Source organism: Haemaphysalis longicornis, unplaced genomic scaffold (genome assembly GCF_048455015.1).
Source record: "Haemaphysalis longicornis isolate Haplotype H1 unplaced genomic scaffold, Haemaphysalis longicornis Haplotype H1 scaffold_5, whole genome shotgun sequence".
In the NCBI taxonomy this organism is placed as follows: Eukaryota; Metazoa; Arthropoda; class Arachnida; order Ixodida; family Ixodidae; genus Haemaphysalis; species Haemaphysalis longicornis.
In genome coordinates, this window is record NW_027526385.1 from 80,270,490 (window position 1) to 80,296,623 (window position 26,134).

The following is a 26,134-nucleotide window of genomic DNA, read 5'->3' on the forward strand; positions in this document are numbered from 1 at the left end:
CGCTGCAAAACGGCCTTCTACCTGCCTATCAGCTGATTTCCGCCGGCTCGGCGCTGGCAGATGCAGACGACAAGAGAGGCGATACAGGACGGAGGAGGCGGAGAAGGTGCACGAGAGAGAGAGAGGCAAAAAGAGTCCGCCAATGGCATGGAGGGCCAATGGTCCGCCATTCGACTTACAGAAATGGCGTTTCCGGCTGCGCTGGGTGTGACGTCAGGGCCTCTCCTAAGCTTTTCTTTCCTCCATGTGCTAAACACACAGTGCTCAAGGACGCGGGTTCAATCCCGGCCTCGGCGGCTGTTTTGCTGACGGAGGCGAAAAACAATAACGGCCCTGCGTCGTTATTTCTTCACACGTTGAAGATCCCCAGGTGGTCTGAATTAACCCGTAGTTATCCACTATGGCGCGCCTCATAGCGCAGATCGAGGTGCTCGCACAGCAGAAGCGTGATGCTGCGCTAGCGAAACCGCTATGAGTCTGGACATTATAACAGCAGGAAAATAAATGGCGATGACCGTTGCTTCGCGCCCTGCACGCTGATTATGCACCAAAACAAGTATTGTGCATTGCACATCGGGAACGTTACATTCATTTTGGGCATTGCAGCAACGCGCGGTAGCTTAGGCGCGCAGCGAGTTTTAGGTGAGGCCGCGCACCGCGCCACCTATCGGGACTATTGGCGTCGTCACTAAGTAAGTCAAGCACCACCGCCTGTGGACACACTAGCCTATTATAGCACATTCATATTGGATTGGATTGGATCATAAGATTGGATCATTGTTGCCGAAGGAAACAATAGCAAGGGAGTTTTTAGCAAGCTAAAGTTTCTTGAACTCGGTTGCTCCTTATGTCGTATCGTTGCTACAGTTCACTGTAGCGTTGCATTAACTATGCTTCTACCGCTTCTACCTCCATGCGAGACAACTCTTCGGTTAACCTGGAACCGCGGTCTCCGCGTTTGGGCGTCGAGGCTCACTCAATTTTCGCGCACGCAGCCAGACGCAGCTAGAAGGTGGCTTGAAAGAGAGAAACAAACTGCGTGAACAGTAACATACGAGATAATAGTCAGTATTGTCACGAGGCAAAGAGCTCGGTTTACCAGCGCGCGGCGCCAAGGCTAATGATCAATCCGATCAATCTAGCACTGGTTCGAAAGGAGCTAGATATCACACAACCGTTTCCTCTTCAGGAAAGGTTGCTCGGGGAGAGACAAGGCTCTCTATATTAGAGGAGAAAGCCGAGATGTTTGCCGGAATTTCGACACCGACATGCTACTCGGTGGGGGAAGGGGAAAGAAAAGACCCGATAGATTACAAAAAAAAAAAAAGAAAAAAAAAGACGTTGTGCCAGTAGTGTGATTGAAAAGTGATTTTTTTAACTCTAAATAACTGCAATGACGCCAATCCTGTCCAGATAGTCGAACGCCGCCAGTACTTCGCTAGCAGATTTCCAGATGCATTTCATGCGTGGCAACATACACGTCGCAAAGCTAAAGTGGATATTGTAATTTACGCACTTGCATTGAAGGGGGAGTGCTAGTCTGAAGCCTGCAGCAGAAAACGTGATGGCGAAAGGGATGGAGAGGAGGGCAGGTTTTTCTTGAATGAAGGCAACGTGCGAAGGTAGCTTTGCAATTTGGTTCGAGGATAGAAGTGAAAGGGCCAGAGCAACCTAGAGCACAAAGGAAATTGCCGCAAGCAGTTTTCAGGTGGGTAGAGTATTTTGAGGTCCTCCAGAACTCCAGAAGAGTTGGAGGGCTTTCGATGGTGCTTGTACAGCTCTTGATAGGGCATGGTTGACTGTAGTGGGTTTTTTGCGGCGTGCAGTGGCCAGGGCCTATGCCACAATTGTAAATAGAGCCCCTGGGCCCTATTATCTTGAGGTCATCACAATTACCCTTGGCGATTGGGGATTTCGGGCAACACTGGTGTAATGGGTTCGAGGGTCTCGAGAATTTTTTCACAAGGTAGCAGACCCTTCTACTGACCCTTGTTAAAGATGGTGGTCTTGTGCACTGGCGCTGAATTTGGGGGCCGCTTGGTGAAAGCCCCAGCTTTGAACACCTGGGTGTTATTAACAGGGCCGAGGTGCCTTGAAAAGCCAAGAAACAGGTTTTGGACGCACTACGCAGCATTAACGTGTAAATATACTACCAATCTTTCTTCAAAAATCTGGGGAAAGCAAGAAATGTAAACCCTGTTGCATCACGTGACAATTCTTCACACGGCACCAAACAACGATTTAGGACCAGCTCTTAACCGAGATAACGTACAAGGGGGGGAACCACGCGCAGCCACCCGAACCGAGAACAGAGTGTCCCTTTCAATCACCAGACAGACCACCCACCTCTCTTTCCTTGCAAGTTTTATTCTCAAAAAAACTGGTTCCACAACATTCACTAAATCAATATTACTGCCCGTTACAGTTTCTCAACGTCCACTTTGCGCCACTTGAAAACGGGCGAGGCGACGAGCCAGGATATCTCGCTACTCACGCGCACACACACACACGCACACACAGGCCATTCGCTCACACACTTCCAGCTTGGCGTGCAAGCACGCGTTCGCGCTTGCTTGTTTCGCTTTGTTGATCTGTACACACTTAAAAAAAAAAAGAAAAAGAAAAAGACTCTAGAACAGCTGAGAATTCTGAGCCCTCCCCCTCCCCTTCGTCAGCCTTCACACACCCTCCTCCCGTGCAAAGTAAAAAACGAAAAGAAAAAAAAAAGGGTTGGCAGAAAATGGCGCCGGCGGCTTGCATATCTCGAAGAAACAACTTCCAAGACGAAACACAGCTACGCAGTGGCAGCGACGCCCCCTCTGTGACTGTCTCCACAATGTCAAGTTATAGTACAAAAGAAAGTAAAAATAAAACTACAACACGCAACATTAGGGCAACCAAACCGAAAAAAAAAAAAAAAAATCTTAACGCAAGATCTCCTGGGCTTACGGTTCATCGGCTGACAAGTGCACACAGTAAATTACGATTCTCGTTATTGTACAGGATTCACAAACGAACATGGGAAACTGGAGTCGTCGTTACTGAAAATATCGTGCAACGCTTCCGGCACCTCGTACACGCTGTAGGTTCTTGAATGCCAGCAAATCGCTGTGCACCGTTCTCTCGACGTATTGACCGTTCATCGATCTAGTAGCGGGCTTAGTGTTGAAAAGGTGAGCTTAAGGCGCTTATTACGCTAACAACTTCAAAAAGAAAAGGCCCACTGCTACGCCGCAAACGACACAGCACCAAAAATGCAAAAAATAAGAGGAATTAAATAGATGAAGCAAGGACAGAACAGAAATACAATAGTGGCAAGCCACACAACCCCAGCTCACTGCACCGTTTCGCCAACCGAAAAGGGCTACGGCGCAGACAAAGCTTTCGAGGAACAAAAGAGCCTTGCTGCTAAGAAGCAGCTTGTCTAGAACGTGCCGCTCAAGTAATCCCCGGCAGGCAGACTCCAATAAATGCAGCCCAAGAACAAAATACAGACCACCGAACAGAAATGACAGCAGGGTTGCGAAAACAAAACAAAACATGCACACTTCCGTCAGGTCTTTCAAACTTACCCGCGCGAACCGAACAGTCTGCACAGCTTCGAAAATATCTCTACACCAGGCGAAGGCAACGTCAAACGACAGCCATGCCTCAAACGACAGCCATGCCGCAAAGCGCAATTGATTTGCGTTGAATCGTACCACACTCGCCGACCAAGACACTAGCAAACACAACTCTACTGTACACGCCCACAACCCTAAATTCCGCACTTCTCGACCGGCTTGCAGCACCGGGTGGGGTAAAAAGGCCCCGGGGCGCTCACTTTCACCCTTTTATTTTTCCCGCCTCTCACCACTGTCGCGACACAGAAAGTTTGTCGTAAGCATTTACAGTCAGTGCGGGTGACACGGTTCGTTCACATTGCAGCACAATACTACCACAGCTGAACAAAAAATTGAAACGATGAAAGGTTTGTTAAAAAGGGAAAAGGTGGCAAAAAAAAAAAAAAGAGAAATTGGTGCATAAGGAGATGAGAAAAAAAAAAGCAATGCAGTGAACATCGTTCTACAGTGAATGCACGGGACAGCGAGAAATAAAAAAGTGACAACAAGGAACAGATTTTCAGTTGCATGGAGAGGGGGAGAAACAAACAAACAAACAAAAAATATCGTCAAAATTTCTCCTGTGGTGAAAAACAATTTCTGGTAGACGAGAAGGTTTGCTTTGGTTGCTTGAGGGTGGCAAACATGGCTAAAAAATAAGTCCGAAAGAGGAGGTCACTTTGCAATGCACGACAATATTCAAAAGTTGACAAGAGTGAATAAAACTCGAGACACCAAAGTACACGAATTGGCACAGAGTATTGACGATGCCTGGACAAATAAGGGCAAAGAAACGGGCATTTCCAGAGGTGGAGCAGGTTGCTCGCAAACCGAGACAAACATAAAACAACCCCTACATACTTTGCATTTCAAGCTAGGGAAATGCAAGGCTTTGTGCTTCGACCTAGGGAAATGCAAGGCTTTTGTGCTTCGACCTAGGGAAATGTAAGTTTTTTTTGTTTCAGCCTAGGGAAATGCCACCACGGGGAAGGGGAGAACCGGCAGAAGTCGACGAAGTCTGGCAACCTAAGCAGCCGAGGCGAGTCACCGCACACAAGTGCCGCAAATTTTATTCCCTAACCGGAAAATTTAAATAGGCAGTTATAAAGCAACAACGAGAAGCAAACTGCACCACAAAAAGGACAAAAATTTTTCCTTGACAAACAGTGTCGTCTCCTCCCGAAGCACGGAGGAGGTGTCATCATGCGTTGCCTGAGACGCGTCAGCCTTTATCCGAGGGGGGTGCGTGCGTGTGCGTGCCTGCCGTCGAGGGGGAGAAACAAGCCACACCGGAGGAGGAGGAGGGGAGAATGCAAAAATGGGGAGAGAGAGGGGGCGGGGCTCAAGCCGCAGGAGTGCTTCATGTATTCCTTTCCCCCCTTTCAAAAAAGACAGTGCGCCGCCGTCGCCGCCGTTTTTGCCACCGTGTTATGGCCGTCGCTGCTGCTGCTGCTGCTGCCGCCGCCGTCGTCTGCCAGATGCCAGGTGGGGAGGGCTGCTGACGCGATGGTGGTGCACGGGTCGCCCTCGCGGAAACCTGGCGTTTCCGCTGCAACTGCACGGGTGGGAAAACACAGAGTTTAGGGTGGACTCTTCCAAAGCGGAAGCTTTCTTATACCCCTGTCACACGGGCACTTTCAATCGCGATTGAAGTGAATCGCGATCAAGTTTTCGAGCGCGCTCGAAGCACTGCCGCTGCTACACGGCCCATTTCAATCGCGATCGAGAAGTTGCACCAGTTGCACTTGCGTACGCCAGATGGCGCTAACAATGTACTTGCGGCCGGCGTCTGGTAACTTCGCGCGGTCGTAGGTATACGTAACTATGTAAATGTTACCGAACGCTTGTTTGGGTCAAGTTATTTGACACAATAAGTTTTCACCTTCTGTGTCATTACTGAGCGGGGATGAGAGTATCGTTGCTTTCGTTCGATCGCGCTTGAGAAACCAGGACTGAGTTCGAGTGGGATCGAGGTCGATCGTGATTGGAACTGCCGTGTAGAATGCGCCCGATCCGGATTGAGCTCGATCCGGATCGACTCAACCGCGATTGAAAGTGCCCGTGTGACAGGGGTATTAGTGGGACCGACTGTGTCCTGTCAAAAAACTAATGCATGTTCCCAAAGGCCAATTTGCCGAGCGAAAAGCTCTGATCAAAGATTTCTGGACACACAATGCATGTGTCAAACTGGGCCTCCAACAATGACTTGAAAATCACGAAAAAGGAACACTTCTAGATAAGACAACGTACACGTCGATCATGAAGGAGGAGTACAATAGTGCAGTAAAACCTCCTGTTAGAAGAGACACTTGGTTATAAGAAACATTTGAATGAAGGCGGTTTGGCTGGTTTTCCCATGTTCGGCATGTTAGCAATATCGCAGACAAGGAACCTTGGTTACAAAAGACCCGTTTCTTAGGTCCCTTGAGTGCCTCTTGTAACAAGGTTTCACTGTACACTACACCTTTATCTCATAAACCACGTATCCGTACACGTTTACATCGTTCGTAGACACGTTTACTTAGTGCGCGAAAAATGATCACATGGGTTCATTCTTCATTTGCAACTTGGGTTTTTGAAGGTTTGACAATCGATTGGACGCACTTTTAGCTTTCGAGCTTCTCTCAACTTTCTTTAAGAAGGGATGGTAAAGTTTTTTTCCAAAGCAACTTGTAAGAACAATACTGCTATGACAGGCATACTTATCAACGCGAAAACACCCCCCCTCTTTCAAGCTATCTGCCCATTGCTAAAGAGCTGTAAGCAGACAACAATGGCAACTCTTTTTGAGAGGGCTGACAATAAAACTATGACGATGAACCGCGACGTACTGCACATTCATTCCATACGTACAGAGAACTGCATGTCCCAAAACGAACTTCTGCACTATATAATTCCACTTATCACCTGGACAGTGAGGAAGTAATCATGATGCCCGCTTTGACAGTGCCTCATTATGCACACGCGTTTGTATAACTTCTAGAACGCATACTCTTCCGCTTGTACGGGGAACACCGCCACCATTGAACGCCTTTCGCGGACTAGCAAGACTCGCGCTCGACTGTACAGTGAACTCCCACCCCATTTTGCACCCAGCAGTGACCTGCCCCAAAGTTCCTGCATTCATCCCGGCGTAGTGGCACAGTACACAAAACAAACCAAGAATTAAGACGTAAAAAGGAACTAGATAAACTTGCATACAGGCGAAGACGAAGATGATAGGGATGCACTTTTATGGTCATTACACTAAAATTGACATTGTGCCAATGACCACTATTGAAACGATGCGCGACATCAGGGGCTAGCTTATACAGTGCACACTGTTGCACACAAATCCGCTTCTCTTTTTCCCGCAATCCAAACGAAGCCACAACAGGCAGAGAGGTCGCTGCCCCCTTCACCTTCCGGGTGTGCGTGGGGGAGAGAGGGTCCCCCGCGGCGGTCAGTTGTGGATCTTGATGGCCTTCTCGAGGTAGTTGTAGCGGGACCGCTTGGGCGCCTTGTTGACGTGCTCAATGCCCAGCCATGGCCGCGGGTGCATCGCCGCTCCTGCACCAAGAGGGGAGAGGAGCATATACTTTAAAACCACCACCAGGCATCATCACTGCTGTAGTGCAAAACATTCCACCAAAGCAAGCCCAATCACAGCCAAAAGACAAAGCGAACTGGGAACACAGCCACACCACCACGCAACACCTCTACGGTCACGGGAGAGCCCCGAGGAGACGGCTCCAGGTCAGTTTTTGGCAAGGAGCAGTGTGAGGGGTGCAGTCACTTCGAGCTGGGTAAACTACGGGACGTGGCAATCTTATTATGCGAGCGAAGAAAAAAACAGAGCAAGTAAGAAAGACAAAGACAGAAAGGACGACGAAGACTGTGCTGACAGTGTAAGGGCGAGGAGGACAGTGCATTTGATTGATTGTGGGGTTTAACGCGCCGACGCAACGCAGGCGATGAGGCCCGCCGTAGTGGAGGGCTCCGGATTAATTTGGACCACCTGGGGATCTTTAACGTGCGCCGAAATCTTGTACACACGAGCGTTTTTGCTTTTCGCCTCCATCAGAAAAGCAGCCGCCACGGCCGGGAATCGAACCCGCGGAGGAGGAGGACAGTGCAGTCCTCACCATCATCCCTCGGTCCTTGCCTCTTTTTTGTGCTATTTTTTTCCCCAATCATGAACCAACACGCCAAGTTTTTCCTGTTATTATGTAAACTCATGCATATTAAAAGAGCCGAAAAAGAAAGCGAACTGCCGGCGTTCTTGGCGATTTACCTTGAGGTGCCTGGGCCATGAAGTCCTGCAGGTTGACCACATAGTCGTTGTCTTCGATGAACTGTGCCCGCCCCATCACCACAATGGCAAACTTGTACTGCAACAGCAGAAACGAAAAAGAGAATGTGAGGCACGTCACAGACCCCGCTTTCAAAGGCAGCCCTTTTCTCACCCAAACTATTTAGAGAAATTCTGTGCAGTGGGAGCACTCTCCTCCTCACCTTTTCAAACTCCTTCTCAGGGACGTCCAGCTTCTTCTGGATCCTGTCCTTGACTTTTGTGAAGGGTTCTCGCTGCACGGAACAAAGACACAACGAGTGAGGCCCACCCGAAGACTTTATTTAAGGGGGGACGTGGCTTTCAAAATCAACTTTTTTATTTCTTTGTGGATTTTGATGAAAATTGGCACAGCAACTGGAAATGCTTCTGTGGTAACACTATAAAAATTTCAAAGTAATATTTTGAAAACTTTTTTATGTACGAAATTTTCTTTTTGTTCCGCTTGTACCGAGCTTGAGCGGCTTATAAAACATGATAGAAAACTTGTTCGAAGTGCTTTGCATTCCCAAATGAATGGACGAGGTCGTGACAGTTTTAGAATTTTTTTTTACAACACAATGTTTTTTAGTTTTCATTTTTTTAGAGGTTAATGTGCAACAGGCATGTCAACTGTGAATGATTATTTGAATAAAAAATCACAAAAAAACAAATCTGGAAAACCAAAAGTGTCACGACCTGAACAGTTCATCAAGGAATGTAATGCAAGAAACGGAATCAAAATAGATCCAGCGGTCATGAAGAAATCCCTGGTACAAGCGACACAGGTGGCAAAAAAAAACTGTTTTGAGAAAACGGCTTCCAAAGTTGCAACACGGGTTTCACATATCAGAAGTCGTCACGGTTGTAGCATGTCATCTGGAAAACCAAAAGTGTCACGACCTGAACAGTTCATCAAGGAATGTAATGCAAGAAACGGAATCAAAATAGATCCAGCGGTCATGAAGAAATCCCTGGTACAAGCGACACAGGTGGCAAAAAAAAAACTGTTTTGAGAAAACGACTTCCGAAGTTGCAACACGGGTTTCACATATCAGAAGTCGTCACGGTTGTAGCCTTTCATGTCCTTTTGAACATGGGGCTTCTGGAAGGCCTTGCCTTGAAATTGGAGTGCCTTTTACAGCCTTTCTCTTTCCAGAAAACATCATTTTCAGCTCCTCCGTGAAGAGTACATACCCCCCTTTGCAAACCAAACGGAGGGGAGATGGGTTTCAATGGGCTTTCAATGCAAAATAGGTTAGTTGGTTGGCTGTATCGCACTGGACAACCTCCTTTTGCAGTGTTGTCACCATGGCAACAAGTTAAGCATTTTTTTTACTTAAATTTGAACATTTTTGGCTTTTTTTATGTTTTATCTTGCCTGGCACAGCAACTTAGTACTCATGTGCAGGTGTTCAGTGCCAAAAGTTTGCATACCATAAAGATGAAAATGAGCTACTTTGAAGCTTGGTAGAGTATTCTGCATAACTCCCAACTTCAATGCAAGAGCATATTTTTTTACTACTTTTGACATTCAAGGCATCCAATATTTCTCGCAGCACAGCCAGTATGCCCTGAGCAATGGTATCAATAAGTTCCCTAAAAAAATCACTTAAATGCTGCCACAGTAACGTACATTTTTAACGCAGAGAGCATATTTTTATTCCTATATTACTAACTCAAACCTGTTTGCATGAAAATTACATTACAAGTGCACGGGAAACGTTGCGCAAGAAAGGCGATATGGCTCGCGCGCATCGCAGCGCACGCTTACCGCGACATATCGAACTTTGATTATACCTGATATGGCTGGTCAGGTCGCTTTTAAGATTAAATCTAACGTCGCAGGCATTAATTACAACTACTGGCGTTCAATCGTAACCGGTTGCCCAGTCATGTGATGCTCCAATGCGCGTCGACTATGCCGTGCGCGCCGCAGCGTTTGACGCGTCGACCGTTTCTTTCTCAAGGCTAGCGAGCCCACAGTCAAAACACAGCAATAACTAAGCGTGTAAACATCGCAAATCCGACTAAAAGTTCACTTCACGAACCGCTATTGCAAGCGCGCACACCGCGTCACCCTCCGGGGTCTGGCGACGGTAGAGTCACGCGCACCACGAAGCGTTCGATGACCTCCGCCTTTCGAGCCACACAACTTCCCGTAATCCGGCTCGTTATCTCTGGCATTCCCATCGCGATAACGTCCGTGTTGAATACCACAGATTGAACAGAAACTCGGCCGAGCGCAGCGGCGAAAATGAACTCAATCCGCTCGCTACGCAGCTCAGGCGGCCGCCATCTTGCGTTGCGCCCGCAACATCCAATCAGGAGGGTCGTTGTTCTGTGCCCCGACCGGGGACCAATAGCGCTTCAGCATCTATTTCTAGTTTCGTTTGTGCGTCATTTCTTTTCTGCCATTTGTGCATTTGTGAATGAGCGAAGATAAAAGAGACGAGCAGAACCGGAAAGACGATCGCTCGGCCGATCTAACCATATCAAAATGGCCGCGCCCGGTGGCACCGTTGCGGAGATAGAGCGCTCCGAAAATTGCCGTTTTTTCGCCCTTTTGCGCTGATAGTTTGTCACCGCGCCTGACAAAAGTATTTTTTTATGCCACTTTGCGACGCTTTTCAGCGTAAAAACTTTGCAGACGCACAGAATAGGAAACATAGAAGCCGAATATGTGGGTTTCAAAAAAACGATGTTTTGGTCATTTTTCCGAAGTTGAAAGCCGCGTCCCCCCTTAAACAGTCCCGTCAGGTCAGCAGCAGCCAACTCGAGAGAGCTTGCAACATGGCAAAGTTTTGTGCCTGGCCTCTTAGTGTCTCATGGGCTTGGCAGAACAACCAAGTACACTTCTTAACGAGCCCGCAACTATTAGCTACTATGGGATTCGGACTACCCATTTTTCATGATAGAGGAGTTCCACTGAATGTTTAAAAGCAGGAGTCGGGGGCCTCTTCAACATTCAGGAATATCGCCCGCACCTGCCGTCCGTTTGCCCTAGCAAGCTCCAAGTAGCGAGTAAGAACAAAGAGGTTGTCCGTAATGCTGTGCCGACGATGGAGGCCATTCCACAGTTCCCTCCGCAAGCCCACGCATGCCGCCCATGCCTGAACCATTTTTCAGAGGACCAGCGCACTCTTCCAAGCTCTCTAACGTCGGCAAGGGGCTGTCATGAAAGCGAGAGGTCACCAAGGCGAGGCACGCATGCTGCTGTTTCCCGCATACCGCCAAGCTTCCTTGGTGTAGCACAACCACTTTTCTTCGCTTCATACGCCGGCCCACCTAGCACTTTGTCTATCTCCTGCACTTTACCACTTTCAAGTAACTATTGCCATTCATGCACTATGGTCCCTTCAAAGCTCTCTAAATATACATTCAAGTCCCTCATCAAACATATTTGGTGGTTCTTCGACAAGTGCTAGTAGGTCCTCCACCAGACAACTATACAGCCTGTTGCGATCACTGCCATCAAGTGCGCAGTGCTCAAGCTCTCAAAACACACTCATTTTGACAGCCCTTTGTCAACACTAACCGTGTGCCCCCCCCCCCATTATTTCGGCACGTGTCCTGCCTACCTCTTTTCTGCCCTAGGAAACTTTGCACCGTTTCTGTCACAAGCAAGGACACCATCCTAGCGATGCTCCAGATGTAAAATTTCTGAGGAGGGGAAGGAGGAGACGTTGCTGGCCGCCAACTTACGTGCTTGATTTTCAGCATGAAGGGCACGCCGAACGTCGAGAAGATCTCCTGCGCAGCAAAGTAAGACGAAGCAGTTTGAGAGTACGTGGGTGTCCTGCTCGCAGGGCTTCAGTTTGAGACTTGCTAGAAGCAACCTGGGCTTGTTTAATTAGTTTATACCCCTGCGCACAAAACGAACTCCAGCTCCTCCAATCACAACGCGCCGCGCGGGCCACGCGCACTGCTAACAGCCAGCAGGGCCACACATTTTGGCTTTTGATATGCTCGTGTTATGCAGAATCTATTTGGCAATCACATGCATCTGCATCACGAAAGAAAGGAAGCCCTGCTTTCCTACGAGACCAAAATGATGGTGATTGCAGGCACACAACAAGTGCTGTGAATTGCAGAAAAGTATTGTTCAAGTGCTAGGCATGCTTGGGCTAGGCATTGCTGAACAACATCACTGCCTATCGCGTATCCCCCAAATGTAGGATTGATCAAGCCGAGAGAAAAGCACCCATACCATTCGAAAATGTCATTTTCGCACATTTTCTCAAAAAGCCACAGCTCCTCCCCCCGTTAGAGATGTCATGAAGGCAAAACACAACTTTGTCCAACTTGAAAGGACTAGCCTTTGTTAGCTCAAAAACAATATTGAAAAACCTTCAAACTTTGCACTACAGTGACATTTTATGGGCAGGAGTGACGTAATATAGGCTAGCACTAAAAATGGCGTTATCTGTACGTTAGAATTCAAGTGATATGACCAAACGGATTATATGATCACACCTTCTGAAAGTGGGCGCAGGGGATGAGGATCTCGTCGTCGGCCACAATGAGGTCCTCCCGGGGAATCTCCTCGATGCGGTACGTCTTGGAGTTGGCCTGGTTCAGGTTGTCCAGGAGCACGTCTTCCCGCTGGATCGAGAAGATCTTGTAGCTGATCACCTCCATCAGCCTGCACAGAAAGAATGAGGACCCCTCAGCCATCACTCCTCCATCCAAGGCCAGTAGCCACACAGGGCACTCTCGTTGCCACACTAGTCAGTTCTTCGAAGCAAAAGCTATTTAAAACGAAGGCTTTCTTAGTGGAACCGATGGTGCCCTGTCAGAAAACTAATGCATTTTTCCCCACAAGCTGGTTGGTCAACCAAAAAGCTCTGATAATATCTCTAGACACCCAGCCCGTGCGTGAAACCGTTGACTGATTGTAGGGTTTAACGCGCCGACGCAACGCAGGCGATGAGGCGCGCCGTAGGGCTACGGATTAATTTTGACCACCTGGGGATCTTTAATAACGCGCGCAGAAATCTCGAACACACGGGCGTTTTCACTTTTCGCTTCGATTAGAAAAGTGGCCGGCCTTCCATTGTGCCAAAACAGTTACTTGAAAATCCCAAGGTAAGAATGCTTCTAGGCAAGACAATACATGCATTGACCATGAAGATGTAAAATGATAGCATAGCTTTATCTCATAAACCACGCGTTATCGGTGTACCTTTAGATCGCCCATAGATGCATTTACTTAGTGCGCAAAGAACTGTCGCGTGGGTTTGTTCTTCATATGCGATCAGGGCCGCTGAAGGGTTGACGATCGAGTGGACGCCCTTTTAGCTTTCGAGCTTCTCTCCACTTTCTTTATTAGGTAGGGATGGTAAATTTTCTTTTTTACTCCCTCGAACAATAACAATGAAACTGAGGCTTGTGACGTGTTCTGCAACTGCAAAACACGAAAAGACTTAAAGGGGTCCTGAAATGCCTTCCGCCGATGCATGGATGTACACGTAACCAAATAAAGCAATGTATTAGCAATCTCCTCCTGCAAGAATTTTGTTAAAGCGATGAGTATTAGCTGAGAAATTGTAAATCAAAAACCGCGAATTATCGTCGCGCCGTATTTCCTCCTCCTTTCAACTGTTTCTTCGCTGTTGGCCTCCCCTCCCATGATGCTCCGCTCCTCAGCGGTGACGTACTTCCGCTATTGCGCTCCCACAGACTGCCGTCTGCTACGGGCCAGCTCTTTCGGCTTTTTCATCTCTGTAGACACCATGGACACAGGCTGGAAAAGCGAACGAATGACCTGGCCGCTAGTGTGCGGCCTGGCCTTGCCCTTTCGCGGTGTACGTAGCTGCAGGGCTGCAGTTGGTATCGGCGGCGAACTCGCAGCCGCGTGGGGAGAATCGTGCGCTCGTTCCCTTTGGTGCACCGCGCACTGTTTATCCAAAAAGCGCGGTCTCAGATGTGGCCCCGCTGGTGCCGGGTGTTATTTTGCGGTGGTTGTAATTCCTACTACCGGCGGCATGTGAAAAAAGACATTTTCAACCGACACAGAACCCGTGCACAAAACGCGCCGGATCGGATCGCTTTATCAGCGGCGATGAACGTGAAGGCGAAGAGCAAACCAACGCTGCACTCGATCAGCGAGAACCCGTGTTCTGACAAGCTGCACCCATGTGTTGCATTCAACACTGACGGGAAAGCGTTTGTTTGCACTTGTTTGGATAGTCGTAAAATGTCCAAACACTCCGGCACTCCGCTAGCAGATCAGCCGGCGAGACATTTCGGAAAACATTTGACAGATGGCGCCGTATGCATTAGTGTGTCGCTACGCAAAACTGATGAGACGCTCTACTAAAACTCCCATCGCGGTGTCACGTAGCGGGACGCAAAAATTTAGCGTTTAGCGTATGCAAAGGCCACAAACGCTGTACTAAAACTCTATTAGCAGCAAAATAGCGTGCGTATGTGAAACCGCTTGCGTTTACAAAGCTGCACGCCGAGCGCGTACGTTTCAAACCTAGTGACATCGTTTAAATACACTGGCAAGCACAGTGTAACGTAGTCAGATATCAACCGTATGCTCAGGCGACAAGCAAGAGCTTGTTTTATGTGGGGCGGAGATTGCGCATACAGGCCCGTTCGCACTTGCGACGAAAGCGAGTGAGAGCGGCAGGAATTCCGTCGCTTTGTCGCGCGACGATCGTTTTTGTCGAATGGTCGGAACAAATTTTGGTTGCGCGACAGAATTCCCGTCGCTTTCGCTCGCTTTCGTCGCAAGCGGGAATGGAAAGTTCTGCCGCTGCCGTCTGCTACGCAGCTCGGAGGTAACCGCGCGATCTGCTCGGGCCGGATGAACGCGCACACTCCCGCACGGCAGCGCCCCAAGCGGCAGACGGCCGCGTACATCGCTCCCGGCGCCCGCCTGGAGCCCGCCCTCGGCACACTAGCCAGTATATTTCAGGAGGAAAAATTTTTTGCTTCCGATGAACCTAGTTCTTTGCCCCTGTGTTTTTAAATACGTGAAGTGGTTAGCACGTCGTCCTCACGCAGCTCTGTATCGTCGTAGCATCGCTGATTGTCCGAACGAAGCTTGCAGCTAAGCCAATGCAGCGACCGAAGCTGTGTGTGTGTGTGTGCATCGCCTCCTGTGTGTTGTGGACGCGTTCGTTTCGCGATGAAATGCGACATTGTACTTCTGCGGATGGATAGTGCTTCCCATGGTTTGGATTATCTTTCTCGAACGACGTACCACTCAACCTCGCATGGGGTATGTGCAGTGTGCCTGGCTAAAAGCCTTCTTGCTTGCGCGCCAGAGTTGTGACTTGCTGCTCGTCCCCGCAAACCGGGTGTGAGGTGAGTGCCATATTTACGACGGGCAGGAGCAGGCAACTCATCGTCTGTCAATCGCGGTTCAGACTTGCAACGCATGTTGTGACGTTGCGTTCGTTCGAAACGCATCTCTGGATTGTTTTGAAGTTGAATAAAATGTACGCGTCAAACCCGGGCATTCGGCTCAGGGCGTTCTCTGCGATTGCACCAAAGAAGTGCCACGGGACTTTCTTTATGGTACGTACTCACGTAAGATAAAATCCACGTCGTGTTATGGCCGTGTTGCATTCAATACAAACGGTTAAGCGTTTGTTTACACTTGTTTCGTTTGTCGTAAAATGTCAAAGCACTCCGGCACTCCGCTGGCAGATCAGCCGGCGAGCCGACGCTGAGCAGACGACTCATCTCTTTGCCGGAAGTGCGTGAAAAAGCCGCCCAATAGCAGGATGTCTAGCTCATGACGAACATCTGGGAATCGATGATGTAGACATGTGAAGATGGCGGCGTCCAAAAACACGAAGGAAAGGGTGAGAAAAAAGCGACAAACTTTGCAACAAAAGTGTGAGCTTTCCGCTGCGCGTAAAAGAGTAATACTTGGCACAGGTGACGTTGGCGACCCAATCTAGCGATTGCGCTAGTTCATTTAGTGTGCTCAAAATGCCTTTCAGGGCCCCTTTAAGGCAACTGCAACGAAAATTTACCTGCCCTAAATTCTGCTTCAATGTGTAATATGCACCTCTAAAGTCCCTTGTGACCTAATTTTAAACTCCACAAAAGCGCAGTTTTTTTATTAAGACCGTTCGAAAACACGCCACTTCAGTCGACGCAGCACCTAGCGGAGTGTCGCCGCAACTAGTCGCCACTGCGGCGGACTTCCGGATGTGACGTGCCAGTCAGGACTCCCGTCAGGCCAATGCTACTTTTTTTAGTTTTGGTTCTATTATTGCGCGCCTAGAGGCAGTGGCGCTGGGGAAACACTCCTCCTCTCATTTTTTTTTTTTTCCTCTTCTCTCCGGCGCACTGGGGGCGCGCATGCGCGATAACGGTCACCGCAGTTGCTGCTTCCGCACGGCGAGCAGCGAGGCCGATGCGCGTCTCATGTAGTGGGCGATTTCTCGTATGTGCTCCCTCGGACATTACGGTACTACAAAAGGGACGCCAAGAACTCCAGGATGAATCGTAACGCGAAGACTCTGAGTGCTGTTAGCAAAAGGTGAGAACGTCGTTCGTATGCCGTACGTGAAGCTGAGCTGAAGGATAGGACTTGTGTTGTGCGTGTGCTGTGCTTGAAGACAGACAACCTTGTCTGTGTTGGATTGGTCATCGGTGTTTCTTGCCGCACGTCGCGTTCGCCACGTAACGCGAATGAAGTGTTCAAGTGATATTCGAGCTGGCGTCGTTACTGCTCAAGCGGCGTGGCTTTGTGCCGGCGGAGCGAGGCCGGCGAGGCTTGCCCGTTGGACGCAGCGGGGTGGCGGCGGCGGTTGCCGGGTGGGAATGGGGGGGACACGGGGAGGGGGGAAGGAATCCAACCGGCATGAGAGGGGAGAGCGTTACCTCTCCCCCACGCAAGCTGCGCGCCTTCGCATTGTTCCCATGGCAATTATAACGCCTTCAAGGCCAACATGGCGGTGGCGTTGCTAGGGCAACGACAACGCAGTAATGTTTCCCCAGGCTCACCAGGGGAGAATATGCCGCATGAGTCACAATTAGCCCGGACGCTGGGTTGAAGGCTAAGAGTCCGCCTCCTGCTCCCGTGCGGTCGTCGCCTTTGCTAAGTAGACCTTTTACGTGCGCCCTCACGCGAGTAAGCAGTGTAATTCGTGCCTCTTGCATGAATAATTGCTTTCACGCGTTTCCGTAATGCGAGAAGCTGAAGAAACTCTGGGTTGCCGATACATAAAGATCAATTTCGAAAATTGCCGGGGCCGGTCTAGAGCGAATACGGCAGTAGCACAACGGCCGATTTCGTGGTCGCGACGGCAGCAGCAGGCTCTCGGTCGACTCGATGAGCACGCAAACGCGTGTACGGCTTACGTGAGGCGATACGCTGTTGGCGCGGCTGGCCGGTGCGGCGGCGCGCGAACGACTACGGCAGCTGTGCGGCGCACTGCAAGCTCGCGGCCGGGCATCTCTACAAGTGCGCAATACGTAAAACGGCGGACGTGAGACGATACGCTGTAGCACGCGCCCGTCGGCGCGCGAACGACTACGGCGGCTGTGCGGCGCACTCGAAGCTCGCGGCCGGGCGTCTCTAAGAGTGTGCCGACGCGAGACGCCACGCTGTTGTCGCGGCCGCTCGGTGCGTCGGCGCACGACCGCCTACGGCGGCTGTGCGGCGCGCTGCAAGCATGCGACCGGGCGTTTCATGAGCAGAACAGCCGGCGCGAGACGATACACTGTTGTCGCGACCGGTCGGGGCGTGAACGAGTACGGCAGCTAGCTGTGCGGCCCACTGCACGATCAGCCGGTCAACTTTTCAAAAGCGCGAGTACGCCGATGCCATCAAAGAGTTCTGCGCCGACGCGAGGTGATGTGCTGTTATCACTGTTATCGCGCCGGTCGGGGCGCGGACGAGTACAGCACGCGGCGCACTACACGGAATCAATTCAGCTCAAACAACTTCGTCAAAAAATAAATAAATATTAACCGCTGTTGGCAACATTTCTCCCGCCAGTCAGAAAAAAAAAAAAAAAAAAACAACAAAAAATGAGGCCACATTTCGCAGCACTGATCCTCGGGAAGGCCACTGCTTCACGTGTGAAGACAGTGCAGTGCTTTCACCGCTGCATGGCATCATTATCTAAAAATTTGGCGCGGGCACCCTGCTAACAGGAACAAAAGTGCCCATGTAAACAAAAATAATAAAATTGTGGACTCGAACTTTCCCAACATGCGCTGAAACCGAATTCTTACACCCTAGCCGGCATGTTTCGACACTTCCCTCCCAAAGTAGCTTTTTTTTTTCTTTTCTCTCACAAACACAGGATGGTTCGATCGGCACAGGGCATATTAGCTATTCCGGCGCCCATCTAGCGCTCAACACTGCCTTTTGTGCACCCAGCTTCGCCACGACGTCTCGTGATGCCTGTGTTTTCGTTTTACCGAACGACTACAGGCGCGTCTCAGCAGCTCAAAACAAAGTAATAATGGTTGCACGAACTTCCCAACCCTTTTTCGAGCATGTTTTAAATGTCTGAAGCAACAGACGACCAGAAACACATCGAATGCGCGCCGTCTTCTTTGGGAAAATCCGCCGGCTGCGCCCACTCGATTCCCGAGTGTAACGTCACTTCCGGTCGTCCGTAATGGCCGCCCCTTTTTTTCCAGTTTCGGTTTGAAAAGAGCGTTTTTGATCTTCGTTTACAATGCAGCGAAGCACAATTGGGCCTTCAAATTTTGCAGGTAGCAACTTTTAAGGTTATACTACCGGAAAATAGTGCATTTAGGAAGCCGAAAATTTCGTTGCAGTTGGCCTTTAACCACAACCCCAACACTATAACACTGATGACATCAGTTGAACGCTCTCTGGAACGTACCTGAGCTTTCCGGAACCGTCCTCCGAGAGGTCCACCTGCTTGCGGGCCTCTTCAAGAAGGTCGCTCACGCAGCCGTTCTTGTTGGGGTATAGGACCAGCTCCTTCTGCAAGAAACCGAAAGTCGCAAGGAGCAAAAAAAAAACAGGATATAAGTGATAGTGAAACCACTTCTGGGTTCCAACTCCAAACGCGCAGAACGACTGCCAAGGTTTAGGACTTCTCCAAGCCACCTCTAGAGGTCGGTCAGTACAAATCGTACACATCACTATGCTTTTTACATACTGTTACGGAAAAGTATAGCTATTGCTGTAGCAGCAGTTAGGCCATGATGAGGATCAATTCAAGGTGGACGAAAAGCGGAACAAAACCAAAACCATGCAAAGCTTTAACCGGAAGAACAACTCACCTCTTCCTTGAACTTGCTGTTCACCCAAATGCACTTGAATTGCTTTTTGCTCTCAAGTTCATTTATTCGTATGCTCAACTGTGCGGAGGGAAAGAAAAACAGGCACACGTGGCAATCACTGCTTTGTGGCAGCAAAAACAGGTCAACATCTCAGTGACAGATTAGGAACACATCTTGTTTGAAACTCAAATAACGCCTACAATATAAATAACATTCACAATAACCTGGACAGCAGTGTGCCCGTCCTAATGCGGCAAGCCCAATCTGGCCATGCTGGCCTGGTATGAGGAAAAGGTAGTTGCACCAGTAAGTCAATAAGCGTAGCTTTTTACCAACATGCGATGATTTAAAAGACAACAGAAATGGCCATTCCCTTACACTCCCCACGCTCAAAGCAAAACAGAGCCTCAAAATCAGCATACACCACAGTGAAGAATGGGCTTACTTTTTGCGTGCCAGCAACAAATCGAACAAGCAAGAATGACTATACTCGGTTACAACTCAAGAATGGCACCACCTCACGTAGCGTATCACTCCACCAAAGCGCTGGACCTGTGATGTCAATGCGCGCGCGCTTTGAAAGGGGTTTGCTATAAATGCGTGATATCGTCTGTCTTGTCTCACGCAGCTTGTTTGTCGTCACTGGAGTCGCTTGTAAGCATATGAAGTCCAAAAAATCACGGGAACGGCTCACGTCATGTTCAAAATATCCCCAGTAACGCCCTACTTGCACCGCGCGGAGAAACATCCGGCTACGGTGATAAGGCACAGCGGCAACTTCCGGTGCCGTTCTTAAGTTGTCACCGAGTATAGAGCTTCACGCTCCAAAACTGAGAACATGGCAAACGCTCTTACATTTAACCGCGACCAAATTAAACGTAATGTTCGACGCACCGATTTATCTTTTCGGAAGGGGAAAAAAAAAAGGGACCGCACTGCGAGTCGCCCTCACTCCGCTCACCTGCTGGTAATAGATTTTCTTGGGCTGCCTCGGCTTGAAGAACACTAGCAGGTCCTTGAGCGTTCCCTCATATGTACACCTCAGCGGGTTACCGGGACCTTCGCGGTAACTGTTTCCAGGGTGACGGTCAGAGGGAGAGGATGGGGGTGAAAAAAGCACACACACTTAGCTCGTTAACATTTACACAAAGGCATCGCTGTATGAGCTACTTCTAGCAGGAAAGAGCTATTCCAGACCCTGCATACGCTCATATCCACTCTACTACAAAAGGATGCGGATTTTAACTTCAGTGTTTAATCCATAGCTTGACTATAGTGAATTACAATTACTGCTATCTGCTTTTAGCCTCACTTATCATACAGTGGTCATCAAAACTAACTAATGTTGAAATACTCTGCTTGGTACATTACACAGACTCCCCCCCTCCTCCCCTCAAAACGTCGTCTTCACCTAATAAGGAGTTAGTTGTGTAAGCGACACTCGTCAACTTGATTACCAAATAAAGCTTTAGGATGACCTATAGCACATGCGTCTAGAATAAGCGCGCACTACAAAAATACCATGACCATTTCGAAGAATAAATTTTTTCAGCTCGTTATACAGTCAAACCCCGTAACAAATTCCACGAGTACAAAATTCCAGCGGCAACAAAATTTTTTCGGATCCTGGCGAACATCCATAGAAGCTCACGTATTTCATATCTCACAGCAACGAAATGTTTTTGGAAAGTGGTCCCACGTTAACGAAATTCACTGCAAGTCCAGTCGGAATTTTATCTACCCATTAGAGGCCTAACAGTGTGCAAGAAGTGCTCAAACGCATTTTTTTTCGTACTCAAAGTGTGTAAACTTAAGCCACAGTGCACTTGCATTGCTGCCACCTTGAAGCGACACCACCAGGGGGCGACACATGGCGACTCGCGCCGCAGCTTTGGCTTGGGCTACACTAGTTGGCTACCGCCCTGGACAGCGCATGTGCAGTCATTGTGTGTGCGGCGATCGGCAGGTTTGCTCTCAATAAAAAAGATTCCTCTGACAGCCCGAAAGCGGAAGTTTTTATCGCTCCAACATAAGGCAGCCATCGTTGCCTAAGTCAGTGGACCAAGCGGAGAAGGGAAGGATAGCGCCGACGAGTTCAGAACCGCCTGCCGCTCACTCTACCATTTTGATAAGCAAGGCCGCCCGCCCGGCACTCTTTGATGGCACACGTGTGCAAAACAAAACAGTGATGACTGCTGTCTTTCTGGACGTCAACAGAGCAGTGCTCACTTAGTTTTGTGGACAGCTTTGGAACAAGGAGGTGCCACTATCTGGCAAAGTTCGTCGACAGGAGAAGCTAGACTTTCGCTTGCATGCTTGGAAATGCTCAGTGCTGAGGACCAAGCAGAAAAACATGCAGAGAAGGCAAACCCGCGGGATGTTTTAGACGCGTTTGGCACTGTTCGGTCGTTCTTAGGCAGGCACGACGATTAGCAATGAATCACTGCTCGTACAGTGAGAGCTGAACTTAAAGTTGCTGCAAGATAAGGCTCACAAAGTGTTATAACCGACTTCCGGAAATAAATTTTCGGTTTGCGGGCGATTTTACAGTCGTTTATGTTCATTCTCGCGGCAACAAAATTTCCTCAATAGTGAATTCTTTGGCTTTCCCCAGTGGTTTTGTTATTGCGGGGTTCGACTGTATTGGCAAAAAACACTGAACAATAAATAAACTTAAAAAAAAAAAGAACAGCAACATGGAAATGAAGAGCAGATACTTCACAAAACTACTGAATTAACGTTACCTAACATACTATTTGCAAAGTGTGAACTCGCAAAAAAATTTTTTTTTCTGTATTACCTAACGCAAATAAAAATTCAGTCAAACCAATGTTCAGTTCGTAGTCAATCTACCCCAACACTGACGTTTTACGGATGTCGTACAAGCAGTCATCTTCATCATGGTCACTGTACACAGCTGTGAACCTCCCATTACTTTGAACACACAAACACAAAAAAGGAATAGAATGCAATAACAATAGAAGTATTTTGAACATGCAGGCATTCCAAAACCCTTTCAGCAAAAGTCACACATAGTTGAAAAAAATAAAGAAGCTGCCAGAAACCCTACCAGGACGTTTTTTCGTCCACCAAACTACGAAAAAAAAAAAAAAAAAAAAAAAAATCAAACACATTTTCAGTTATTCTTGAATAATGACAGTACATTACGATGAAGATGGTTAAGCTTTCTGCGTGCAAACTGAGTCAAATCAAAGTCCACCATCCACCCTCCCAAGGTCCAAAATCCAAATCGCCAAAGTCCGAAACCACAGTCCCCTTCAACCCAGCCAATGCTCAGCGTCCCAAACGCGATGATTGCACCATCGGATAGACGCTGGTTACATAATTTAAGGAACCTAGGTTCGATTCAATCATGGGAAGCATTCTTTTCTTCAAGCACGTACTCCTCGCATCTGCTCATGGGCACCTCCTTGCCTACTTGCCACTTTCCCACACATTTCTTGGCCTAGCATTTTTCCTTTCTTCAGTTCATTGAGCGGAATTTCCTGTTTACGATCTTAGCAATGCCGTTAAAGCAGCCCACAGAACTTAATCACTGCAACGCCAACTTCCCCAGCCTGACTGACAATAACACAAGCACACCAAGCCGCACGCAGAAACGCCAATCACACCAGGAAGCCAGGGCGACAAACGAGTCTTAACAGCCTCAAACAAAGGCCCACTGGCGGCCATACTTACCTATTAGCATCGTAATTTTCATTGAGGCTTTCGGTGTGCCTTTGGTGCGAGAGAAGCATGCAAGCGGCACTTAAAATTGAAAAAGAAAAAGAGACAAAGGAAAGGCGCGAGAGGGACCATGCAGAAACAGCAAGGAAGTGAGCACTCACCTCTGAACTTTGAAAAATTGTAATAAATAAGGGTCTGTGCCTAACCGCTGCGCAACCGCCCGTGCAATCTGTTCCAGCAGGAAGAAAAAACGGGGGAAAAAAAAAAAGCAACGTGTAAGTAGTATCGTCAATTGGCAAGCGTTCTCCATCACAACACTACTCAAGACCGGATTGATCAAACTCCAACATTTGTACCTATTTTTTGTTTATACTGAACCGTCTAACACTCTCAACTGTATCAAACTACGTTCAAATCCTCTTCAAATTTGATATATCCGGCTTTGACTGTACTTGCGGCGTGCATGAGGGGCTGGCAAGCAACATCTCAACACAAGTCAAAAGTCTTTTTTTAAAAGAATTCCCGGCACTTGTTCATTATTCAAAGAAAATTTATAATTCTGGGCTGAAAGTGTTAGGTGGCAGCTGGGATTGTACAGAGCCATATCAAACAATATAGAGAAGCAGAAACACTTGTACGCCTGAACTTCATAACTAACACAAAAATATGCACCATTCATAAGAAGAAAAAATGTTTTATCATGCAAGGGGTGTATAAGTAGCAACGCAACTTGCCAAGATCAACATTCCTTAAAAAAAATTAAAGTTCTTCCACTCAATGTGAAAGCTGTCGGAAGTGCAGAGCAGTGATTCGCCGTAATGAGCTGTAGCACCGTTATTGGCTCACTGCTACCACCCAATGCAATTCAAATTTCCCGCATTCGCAGTGCTTGCACCCCAAGCCTCTGCCTAAAACTGCACCAGCGGGAGTTCTGTTCTTTTTGTGCTCGCTTTTTCTCCCGCACGTGCCAGAGTTGCATCGCTACTTTTTTTCGCCTACTATCGTAAAAGCCAACCCAACGAGTGTTCTTAACTAAATGAACATGGGAGCTGCCGGTTAATTACATATACAGTCGAACACGGATATATCGAACACGGGTATATCGAATTATTGTCTATATCGAACCCATGAATTATCCCCTTGAAAATTCCGTGTAAAAGTATAGGAATTCGTACGTTTATATCGAACGGTATTTTTCCCGACATTGGGTATATCGAACGCCGCGCGAGTTGAAAGGTGCTCTTCGGCGGTCGCTGCACCCCCGATTTCCGCGGTCGCCTAGTGCCTTCGCCGAAACCCGACAGGGACAAAAGCCGGGGCCTCGGAGCGCCACGCTTGCCTTCTCATGGATAACTGCTCGGCCAACCAAACCACCTGCGACCTCGACAACATCGAGCTCAAGTTTCTGCCTCCGAACACAACAGCCAGGATGCAGCCGCTCGACCGCTCGACTAAGTCGTTCAAGCTTGGGTACAGGAGGCGACTCCTCGATAGGCTTTTGATGAACCTCCGCGTGGGTACCGAGCTTAAAGTTGACCAGCTGGGGGCCATACACATGATGAGGGGTGCCTGGAACAGCGTAAAGCAGAGCGTGGCCAACTGCTTCCGGAAGGCAGGCTTCGTGACGGCTGAATTTTCGGAAGCTTGCGAAGACGGCGACGACGACGAAGAGGGCATGGACGACACGTTTCGCGAGCTGTCGTCCCTTTTCCCGGCTGCTGTTCCAGCCGGAGTGTCTGCCGGCAACTTCATGAACGCTGACAGCAATGTTTAGGCTGTTCCAAGCGCCAGTGACGAGGATATCGTAGCTGCGGTTGCAGGAACTCAGGCTGATAGCTCGGGTGGCGAAGGTCGTCCGGACGAGGATGTGGCTACACGATCGTACCCCACCGGTGAAATGGCGGCTGCGTTCAGCTTCATTCGACGTAGTTGCGGCGACATGGAAGGAACTGGGCTGTCGCACTTGGATATCCTCGAGAAGATCGAGACCAGCGTCTTTAATTTCATATACAGGACGAAGAAGCAGGCCAAGATCAGCGATTTCTTTTCACGCAAATAAAGCATCCTGTTCCGTCGTTAGTGCGGAATTAGTTGTCATTCATGAATGCGCCGATCGGTAAGCGGTCGTCCGCCACAGGTGAGGTCTCAGAGCCCATATTTTTTATATCGAATTTTTCATATATCGAACTATTTCGCGATCCCCTTGGAGTTCGATATATCCGTGTTCGACTGTATTTTGCCTCAAATGTACCTGCAGTTTTCTTTGCGCTAAACAATGGGGAGATGTATGACTAGCACAAGCGGTTCACGTGATTTGAACGCTTATGACTGTATAAACCACTTGGCGTTCGAAACCTCTGTGGGACGCCGCGATGACAGCCACTTCGACAGAACGCCGTGTGGGTCTCCTTGGGTCCAGCAAGCGAGCTATCACCTGCCTTTTGAAGCCTCTGCCGGACACCACTACAACGAACGCCGTGAGGCTCTACTTGGGTCCAGCGAGCGAGCTACAACGACAAGGCGAGCCCTTAAAGTGCCCTGCACTTAAAATTTAGTAGTTGCACCTGTTCGCGAGTTCAAAGAGCAGGATTAATCTTACCAAATGACGCGGTCTCAAGAAAAAACAACAGCTGCAAACACTTCTGCCCTTCCGTTACTGACACCCACCTGGTCGTAGTTCATCTTGAGTGAGAGCTCCATTGTGAATCCCGGGTCATTGGGAATCATTTTATCACAGAACGTCACCTCCACCCGGTAAAAGAGGTCCCTGCACAAGGCAAACAGAAACCGTCACGTCAATCCCGGGGCCGTAGCCACAGACAAAAGCCCTTCCCGACCGTCAAGATCGACACACAGAGCTGAAAAGTGATACCACTCAAACAGTGAACCGTGGCAGCTATGTAACAGTGCATAGCGACAATGATGCAAAAATGCAGCACCGTGGCAATAAGCTTGGCACTTCTCCAATGCCTGCTTATTAGCTGTAGCACGTACCACAGTTTAAAACCTCGTTTGCAGCAAGTGCGGTGCCCAATCCGTCGGCACTTCCGTTAAAATTCCAGCTGCAGCGGTGTTTCAACTACAGTAAAACCTCATTACAAGAGGCACTTGGTTATGAGACATTCGAATAAAAGCAGTTTGGTTGGTTTTCCTATGTTCGCTATGTTAGCAACACCGTATACAAGAGACATGTTTCCCGAATTCCTCGAGTGTTCCTTGTAACAAGTTTTTATTTCACTTGCATGAAAACAGGCCTCAGTAAACCATTAGGCTTTAGGTTAACTATGCTGAGATG

At 48.7% G+C, this 26,134-nt stretch overlaps 1 protein-coding gene across 4 annotated transcripts in view; it reads right to left on the minus strand.

The window, feature by feature from the left end:
- Positions 1-2,347: 2,347 nt before the first annotated feature.
- The window catches only part of Usp7 (Ubiquitin-specific protease 7), a 62,670-nt gene continuing 38,883 nt past the window's right edge, over positions 2,348-26,134 (minus strand). For 3 of the 4 annotated variants that reach the window (XM_077670810.1, XM_077670809.1, XM_077670808.1), the window contains exons 16-26: positions 25,507-25,606; positions 23,001-23,068; positions 20,114-20,222; positions 19,153-19,230; positions 18,747-18,850; positions 12,388-12,556; positions 11,617-11,664; positions 8,097-8,168; positions 7,876-7,972; positions 7,004-7,151; positions 2,348-5,157 (exon numbers count right to left, since the gene is read on the minus strand). In XM_077670810.1, the coding sequence (XP_077526936.1) occupies positions 7,045-7,151; positions 7,876-7,972; positions 8,097-8,168; positions 11,617-11,664; positions 12,388-12,556; positions 18,747-18,850; positions 19,153-19,230; positions 20,114-20,222; positions 23,001-23,068; positions 25,507-25,606 (952 nt within the window). In that variant the 3' untranslated portion in view covers positions 2,348-5,157; positions 7,004-7,044. The remainder of the gene's footprint in view (positions 5,158-7,003; positions 7,152-7,875; positions 7,973-8,096; positions 8,169-11,616; positions 11,665-12,387; positions 12,557-18,746; positions 18,851-19,152; positions 19,231-20,113; positions 20,223-23,000; positions 23,069-25,506; positions 25,607-26,134) is intronic. The other variant, XR_013315895.1, reaches the window with a different exon arrangement.